This window comes from Salmo salar, chromosome 11 (assembly GCF_965601325.2).
Source record: "Salmo salar chromosome 11, fSalSal1, whole genome shotgun sequence".
NCBI classification, from domain to species: domain Eukaryota; kingdom Metazoa; phylum Chordata; class Actinopteri; order Salmoniformes; family Salmonidae; genus Salmo; species Salmo salar.
The window spans coordinates 116,545,884-116,555,512 of NC_138301.1; the positions used below are offsets into that span (position 1 = coordinate 116,545,884).

At 46.5% G+C, this 9,629-nt stretch overlaps 1 protein-coding gene across 1 annotated transcript in view; it reads right to left on the reverse strand.

Annotated features, from left to right (window-relative positions):
• Positions 1 to 9,629, reverse strand: part of fryb (furry homolog b (Drosophila)) — a 159,620-nt gene that overhangs the window by 138,456 nt on the left and 11,535 nt on the right. The window contains exons 4-7 of the mRNA XM_082957584.1: positions 8,731 to 8,785; positions 7,713 to 7,873; positions 4,030 to 4,198; positions 3,122 to 3,214 (exon numbers count right to left, since the gene is read on the reverse strand). Coding sequence (XP_082813710.1) covers positions 3,122 to 3,214; positions 4,030 to 4,198; positions 7,713 to 7,873; positions 8,731 to 8,785 — 478 coding nt within the window. The remainder of the gene's footprint in view (positions 1 to 3,121; positions 3,215 to 4,029; positions 4,199 to 7,712; positions 7,874 to 8,730; positions 8,786 to 9,629) is intronic.

Consider the following 9,629-nt stretch of genomic DNA (forward strand, 5'->3'; position numbering starts at 1 on the left):
AATGGTACAGAGACAGAATGGTACAGAGACAGAATGGTACAGAGACAGACTGGTGCAGAGACAGACTGGTATATAGACAGACTGGTGCAGTGACAGACTGGTGTTGATACAGACTGGTGCAGAGACAGACTGGTCTTGATACAGACTGGTGTTGATACAGACTGGTAAAGAGACAGAATGGTGTTGATACAGACTGGTGCAGAGACAGAATGGTACAGAGACAGACTGGTGCAGAGACAGACTGGTGTTGATACAGACTGGTGCAGAGACAGACTGGTACAGAGACAGACTGGTGCAGAGACAGACTGGTATTGATACAGACTGGTGCAGAGACAGACTGGTGCAGAGACAGACTGGTGTTGATACAGACTGGTGCAGAGACAGACTGGTACAGAGACAGACTGGTGCAGAGACAGACTGGTGTTGATACAGACTGGTGAGGAGACAGACTGGTGCAGAGACAGAATGGCACAGAGACAGACTGGTGTTGATACAGACTGGTGCAGAGACAGAATGGTACAGAGACAGACTGGTGTTGATACAGACTGGTACAGAGACAGAATGGTACAGAGACAGAATGGTACAGAGACAGACTGGTATATAGACAGACTGGTGCAGTGACAGACTGGTGTTGATACAGAATGGTACAGAGACAGAATGGTACAGAGACAGACTGGTGCAGAGACAGAATGGCACAGAGACAGACTGGTGTTGATACAGACTGGTGCAGAGACAGAATGGTACAGAGACAGACTGGTGTTGATACAGACTGGTGCAGAGACAGACTGGTGTTGATACAGACTGGTGCAGAGACAGAATGGCACAGAGACAGACTGGTGCAGTGACAGACTGGTATATAGACAGACTGGTGCAGTGACAGACTGGTGTTGATACAGACTGGTACAGAGACAGAATGGTACAGAGACAGAATGGTACAGAGACAAACTGGTATATAGACAGACTGGTGCAGAGACAGACTGGTGTTGATACAGAATGGTACAGAGACAGAATGGTACAGAGACAGAATGGTACAGAGACAGACTGGTGCAGAGACAGACTGGTATATAGACAGACTGGTGCAGTGACAGACTGGTGTTGATACAGACTGGTGCAGAGACAGACTGGTGTTGATACAGACTGGTGTTGATACAGACTGGTGCAGAGACAGAATGGTGTTGATACAGACTGGTGCAGAGACAGAATGGTACAGAGACAGACTGGTGCAGAGACAGACTGGTGTTGATACAGACTGGTGCAGAGACAGACTGGTACAGAGACAGACTGGTGCAGAGACAGACTGGTGTTGATACAGACTGGTGCAGAGACAGACTGGTGCAGAGACAGAATGGCACAGAGACAGACTGGTGCAGTGACAGACTGGTGTTGATACAGACTGGTACAGAGACAGAATGGTACAGAGACAGACTGGTGTTGATACAGACTGGTACAGAGACAGAATGGTACAGAGACAGAATGGTACAGAGACAGACTGGTATATAGACAGACTGGTGCAGTGACAGACTGGTGTTGATACAGAATGGTACAGAGACAGAATGGTACAGAGACAGACTGGTGCAGAGACAGAATGGCACAGAGACAGACTGGTGTTGATACAGACTGGTGCAGAGACAGAATGGTACAGAGACAGACTGGTGTTGATACAGACTGGTGCAGAGACAGACTGGTGTTGATACAGACTGGTGCAGAGACAGAATGGCACAGAGACAGACTGGTGCAGTGACAGACTGGTATATAGACAGACTGGTGCAGTGACAGACTGGTGTTGATACAGACTGGTACAGAGACAGAATGGTACAGAGACAGAATGGTACAGAGACAAACTGGTATATAGACAGACTGGTGCAGAGACAGACTGGTGTTGATACAGAATGGTACAGAGACAGAATGGTACAGAGACAGAATGGTACAGAGACAGACTGGTGCAGAGACAGACTGGTATATAGACAGACTGGTGCAGTGACAGACTGGTGTTGATACAGACTGGTGCAGAGACAGACTGGTGTTGATACAGACTGGTGTTGATACAGACTGGTGCAGAGACAGAATGGTGTTGATACAGACTGGTGCAGAGACAGAATGGTACAGAGACAGACTGGTGCAGAGACAGACTGGTGTTGATACAGACTGGTGCAGAGACAGACTGGTACAGAGACAGACTGGTGCAGAGACAGACTGGTGTAGAGACAAACTGGTATATAGACAGACTGGTGCAGAGACAGAATGGTACAGAGACAGACTGGTGCAGTGACAGACTGGTGTAGAGACAGACTGGTACAGAGACAGACTGGTGCAGAGACAGACTGGTGTAGAGACAAACTGGTATATAGACAGACTGGTGCAGAGACAGAATGGTACAGAGACAGACTGGTATATAGACAGACTGGTGCAGTGACAGACTGGTGTTGATACAGACTGGTGCAGAGACAGAATGGTACAGAGACAGACTGGTGTTGATACAGACTGGTGCAGAGACAGACTGGTGCAGAGACAGACTGGTGCAGAGACAGACTGGTATATAGACAGACTGGTGCAGAGACAGACTGGTGTATAGACAGAATGGTACAGAGACAGACTGGTGTTGATACAGACTGGTGTATAGACAGATTGGTGCAGAGACAGACTGGTGTTGATACAGACTGGTGTTGATACAGACTGGTGTTGATACAGACTGGTGTTGATACAGACTGGTGCAGAGACAGACTGGTAGAGACAGACTGGTGTTGATACAGACTGGTGTATAGACAGACTGGTGTTGATACAGACTGGTGTATAGACAGATTGGTGCAGAGACAGACTGGTGTTGATACAGACTGGTGTTGATACAGACTGGTGTTGATACAGACTGGTGTATAGACAGACTGGTGTTGATACAGACTGGTGTATAGACAGATTGGTGCAGAGACAGACTGGTGTTGATACAGACTGGTGTATAGACAGACTGGTGTTGATACAGACTGGTGCAAAGACAGACTGGTGTTGATACAGACTGGTGTTGATACAGACTGGTGTCGATACAGACTGGTGTTGATACAGACTGGTGCAGAGACAGACTGGTAGAGACAGACTGGTGTTGATACAGACTGACGTAGGGTAGACTTACTGCAGCTACAGGAACCAGTATCTCTACGAAGAGTCCAGCCAGAGAATGTTTAATGTCCTTATCCTTTACCTCCAGGAAATACTGGGCACACTCCTAGAGAGAGAGAGAGATACATCATATGATTATGCACACTCCTAGAGAGATATACATCATATGATTATGCACACTCCTAGAGAGAGAGAGATACATCATATGATTATGCACACTCCTAGAGAGATATACATCATATGATTATGCACACTCCTAGAGAGAGATATACATCATATGATTATGCACACTCCTAGAGAGAGAGATATACATCATATGATTATGCACACTCCTAGAGAGAGAGATATACATCATATGATTATGCACACTCCTAGAGAGAGATATGCATCATATGATTATGCACACTCCTAGAGAGAGAGAGATACATCATATGATTATGCACACTCCTAGAGAGATATACATCATATGATTATGCACACTCCTAGAGAGATATACATCATATGATTATGCACACTCCTAGAGAGAGATATACATCATATGATTATGCACACTCCTAGAGAGAGAGATATACATCATATGATTATGCACACTCCTAGAGAGAGATATACATCATATGATTATGCACACTCCTAGAGAGATATACATCATATGATTATGCACACTCCTACAACACTGAGATAAACTGAGAGACACACCAAACAAAACATACATGACTACTGAATGGATTCAGTAACATGTCACCGACACATGACAAGAAGCTCAGTCAATACCACTGAACCAGAAAAGCAAACCTGGCCATTTTGGATCCGGAGCGAAGGTACATCAAGGTCTCAACAAGACAGTAACGATACACATCCACTACACACACAACTAAATAAACCAGTAACATGTCTTTGCGAGAGGACTTATTACCCACACACCTGCATGAACTGGAAGGAGGCCTCGAAGTCCTCGACAGGGTACATCTTAATCCTGAAGAACTTGACTCCCATGATGAGGCTGATGGTAGACTGGAAAACATAGTGGTTCTGTTCCTTCTGTCTCAACTCCTTCAGTTCAGAGATGAACTTCTTCCTCACAGCAGGGAATCTGGTAGCACAGACACACACAGGAAGTAAATCAATACGTCACTTATCACGCCAATCTGATACATCATTATACATATAGCTAACAGTGTCTTTATACATACAGTTTATACAGCTACAGTTATCTCCATCTCCTTTCAGTTGCTTTGTTTTCTTGCTTTGTTTGTTTGTTTGTGTATTTTGTTGTGTTGCATCTCTTACGTGTGTGTTCCGTACCAGGCTATTGAGAGATAATGTGTGTTCCGTACCAGGCTATTGGGAGATCATGTGTGTTCCGTACCAGGCTATTGGGAGATCATGTGTGTTCCGTACCAGGCTATTGGGAGATCATGTGTGTTCCGTACCAGGCTATTGGGAGATCATGTGTGTTCCGTACCAGGCTATTGGGAGATAATGTGTGTTCCGTACCAGGCTATTGGGAGATCATGTGTGTTCCGTACCAGGCTATTGGGAGATCATGTGTGTTCCGTACCAGGCTATTGGGAGATCATGTGTGTTCCGTACCAGGCTATTGGGAGATCATGTGTGTTCCGTACCAGGCTATTGGGAGATAATGTGTGTTCCGTACCAGGCTATTGGGAGATCATGTGTGTTCCGTACCAGGCTATTGGGAGATAATGTGTGTTCCGTACCAGGCTATTGGGAGATCATGTGTGTTCCGTACCAGGCTATTGGGAGATATTGTGTGTTCCGTACCAGGCTATTGGGAGATAATGTGTGTTCCGTACCAGGCTATTGGGAGATCATGTGTGTTCCGTACCAGGCTATTGGGAGATAATGTGTGTTCCGTACCAGGCTATTGGGAGATATTGTGTGTTCCGTACCAGGCTATTGGGAGATAATGTGTGTTCCGTACCAGGCTATTGGGAGATCATGTGTGTTCCGTACCAGGCTATTGGGAGATCATGTGTGTTCCGTACCAGGCTATTGGGAGATAATGTGTGTTCCGTACCAGGCTATTGGGAGATAATGTGTGTTCCGTACCAGGCTATTGGGAGATAATGTGTGTTCCGTACCAGGCTATTGGGAGATCATGTGTGTTCCGTACCAGGCTATTGGGAGGTAATGTGTGTTCCGTACCAGGCTATTGGGAGATAATGTGTGTTCCGTACCAGGCTATTGGGAGATAATGTGTGTTCCGTACCAGGCTATTGGGAGATAATGTGTGTTCCGTACCAGGCTATTGGGAGATCATGTGTGTTCCGTACCAGGCTATTGGGAGGTAATGTGTGTCCGTACCAGGCTATTGGGAGATAATGTGTGTTCCGTACCAGGCTATTGGGAGATCATGTGTGTTCCGTACCAGGCTATTGGGAGATAATGTGTGTTCCGTACCAGGCTATTGGGAGATCATGTGTGTTCCGTACCAGGCTATTGGGAGATCATGTGTGTTCCGTACCAGGCTATTGGGAGATCATGTGTGTTCCGTACCAGGCTATTGGGAGATAATGTGTGTTCCGTACCAGGCTATTGGGAGATATTGTGTGTTCCGTACCAGCTATTGGGAGATAATGTGTGTCCGTACCAGGCTATTGGGAGATCATGTGTGTTCCGTACCAGGCTATTGGGAGATAATGTGTGTTCCGTACCAGGCTATTGGGAGATATTGTGTGTTCCGTACCAGGCTATTGGGAGATGTGTGTTCCGTACCAGGCTATTGGGAGATCATGTGTGTTCCGTACCAGGCTATTGGGAGATCATGTGTGTTCCGTACCAGGCTATTGGGAGATAATGTGTGTTCCGTACCAGGCTATTGGGAGATAATGTGTGTTCCGTACCAGGCTATTGGAGATAATGTGTGTTCCGTACCAGGCTATTGGGAGATCATGTGTGTTCCGTACCAGGCTATTGGGAGGTAATGTGTGTTCCGTACCAGGCTATTGGGAGATAATGTGTGTTCCGTACCAGGCTATTGGGAGATAATGTGTGTTCCGTACCAGGCTATTGGGAGATAATGTGTGTTCCGTACCAGGCTATTGGGAGATCATGTGTGTTCCGTACCAGGCTATTGGGAGGTAATGTGTGTTCCGTACCAGGCTATTGGGAGATAATGTGTGTTCCGTACCAGGCTATTGGGAGATCGTGTGTGTTCCGTACCAGGCTATTGGGAGATAATGTGTGTTCCGTACCAGGCTATTGGGAGATCATGTGTGTTCCGTACCAGGCTATTGGGAGATCATGTGTGTTCCGTACCAGGCTATTGGGAGATCATGTGTGTTCCGTACCAGGCTATTGGGAGATAATGTGTGTTCCGTACCAGGCTATTGGGAGATAATCTGTAAAGAGGTTACAGTAGTTGTGTCTCCATCTGTCCTGTCCTGACTGGGCCTCACTGGATTACTGAGAGGCATAACACCCCCTCCTAAAACCACCAACATACTGTGTATCTGTGGACCAACAACCTTCCATCACTATAATGGACCAACAACCTTCCATCACTATAATGGACCAACAACCTTCCATCACTATAATGAACCAACAACCTCCCATCACTATAATGGACCAACAACCTCCCATCACTATAATGGACCAACAACCTTCCATCACTATAATGGACCAACAACCTTCCATCACTATAATGGACCAACAACCTTCCATCACTATAATGGACCAACAACCTTCCATCACTATAATGGACCAACAACCTTCCATCACTATAATGGACCAACAACCTTCCATCACTATAATGGACCAACAACCTTCCATCACTATAATGGACCAACAACCTTCCATCACTATAATGGACCAACAACCTTCCATCACTATAATGAACCAACAACCTTCCATCACTATAATGGACCAACAACCTCCCATCACTATAATGGACCAACAACCTCCCATCACTATAATGGACCAACAACCTTCCATCACTATAATGGACCAACAACCTTCCATCACTATAATGGACCAACAACCTTCCATCACTATAATGGACCAACAACCTTCCATCACTATAATGGACCAACAACCTCCCATCACTATAATGGACCAACAACCTTCCATCACTATAATGAACCAACAACCTTCCATCACTATAATGGACCAACAACCTTCCATCACTATAATGGACCAACAACCTTCCATCACTATAATGAACCAACAACCTTCCATCACTATAATGGACCAACAACCTTCCATCACTATAATGGACCAACAACCTCCCATCACTATAATGGACCAACAACCTTCCATCACTATAATGGACCAACAACCTTCCATCACTATAATGGACCAACAACCTTCCATCACTATAATGGACCAACAACCTTCCATCACTATAATGACCAACAACCTTCCATCACTATAATGAACCAACAACCTTCCATCACTATAATGGACCAACAACCTTCCATCACTATAATGGACCAACAACCTCCCATCACTATAATGGTGTCAGTAATGGCCTAGCTCAAATCACACACTATATCACACACTACATCACACACACAGAGGTACAATCATCTTTTACCATCGCCATCTGTGTATGTGTTTGTGTTTGTGTGCATGCACCCTCCTACCTGGACTGTGCAACAACCCCCACCACCTCAGCATAGAGGTCAGCCACCATGTGCATGTTCCCTGTGTTGGGACCAAGGTAGCCCTCCTTGTACTTGAAGTGTTTGAAAGCCAGGTTAATAACTTCCTGAATCAACCCATCCATCAGAGGATGAAGTGGGATCTGAAGAGAGAGAGAGAGAGAGAGAGAGAGAGAGAGGGAGGAGAGAGAGAGAGAGAGAGGGAGGGAGAGAGAGACAGAGAGAGAGAGAGAGGGAGGAGAGAGAGAGAGGGAGAGAGAGAGAGAAGAGAGAGAGAGAGGGAGGGAGAGAGAGAGAGAGAGAGAGAGAGAGAGAGAGGAGAGAGAGAGAGAGAGAGAGAGAGAGAGAGAGAGAGAGAGAGAGAGAGAGAGAGAGAGAGGGAGAGAGAGAGAGAGAGAGAGAGAGAGAGAGAGAGAGAGAGAGAGAGAGATAAGAGCAGTATAATATTTGCACAAGGGATTCAGTGATCTTTTTCCTAATGCCAGATATTACAAGCCTGGTCAGGTAAACTCAGCAAAAAAAGAAACGTCCCTTTTCAGGACCCTGTCTTTCAAAGACAATTCGTAAAAATCCAAATAACTTCACAGATCTTCATTGTAAAGGGTTAAAAAACTGTTTCCCATGCTTGTTCAATGAACCATAAACAATTAATGAACATGCACCTGTGGAACGGTCGTTAAGGACAGCTTACAGACGGTAGGCAATTAAGGTCACAGTTATGAAAACTCTAGGACACTAAAGAGGCCTTTCTACGGACTCAAAAAAATACCAAAATAAAGATGCCCCGGGTCCCTGCTCATCTGCGTGAACCTGCCTTAGGCATGCTGCAAGGAGGCATTAGGACTGCAGATGTGGACAGGGCAATAAATTGCAATGTCCGTACTGTGAGATGCCTAAGACAGCGCTACAGGGAGACAGGATGGACAGCTGATCGTCCTCGGGCAGTGGCAGACCACATGTAATGACACCTGCGCAGGATCGGTACATCCGAACATCACACCTGCGGGACGGTACAGGATGGCGGCGGACAGGGGTGTGCATGGCCCAGACAACAACTGCCTGAGATACACCAGGAACGCACAATCCCTCCATCAGTGTTCAGACAGTCCGCAATAGGCTGAGATAGGCTGGACTGAGGGCTTGTAGGCCTGTTTGTAAGGCAGGTCCTCACCAGACATCACCGGCAACAACGTCGCTTATGGGCACAAACCCACCGTCGCTGGACCAGACATGACTGGCAAAAAGTGCTCTTCACTGACGAGTCACGGTTTTGTCTCACCAGGGGTGATGGTCGGATTCGTGTTTATCGTCCAAGGGAATGAGCGTTACACCGAGGCCTGTACTCTGGAGCGGGATCAATTTGGAGGTGGAGGGTCCGTCATGGTCTTGGGCAGTGTGTCACAGCATCATCGGACTGAGCTTGTTGTCATTGCAGGCAATCTCAACGCTGTGCGGTTACAGGGAAGACATCCTCCTCCCTCATGTGGTACCCCTCCTGCAGGCTCATCCTGACATGACCCTCCAGCATGACAATGCCACCAGCCATACTGCTCGTGCTGTGCGTGATTTCCTGCAAGACAGGAATGTCAGTGTTCTGCCATGGCCAGCGAAGAGCCCGGATCTCAATCCCATTGAGCACGTCTGGGACCTGTTGGATTGGAGGGTGAGGGCTAGGGCCATTCCCCCCAGAAATTGTCTGGGAACTTGCAGGGTGCCTTAGTGGAAGAGTGGGGTAACATCTCACAACAAGAACTGGCAAATCTGGTGCAGTCCATGAGGAGGAGATGCACTGCAGTACTTAATGGAACTTGTTCAGTTCATGTTTCAGTTGTTGAATCTTGTTATGTTCATACAAATATTTACACATGTTAAGTTTGCTGAAAATAAACTCAGTTGACA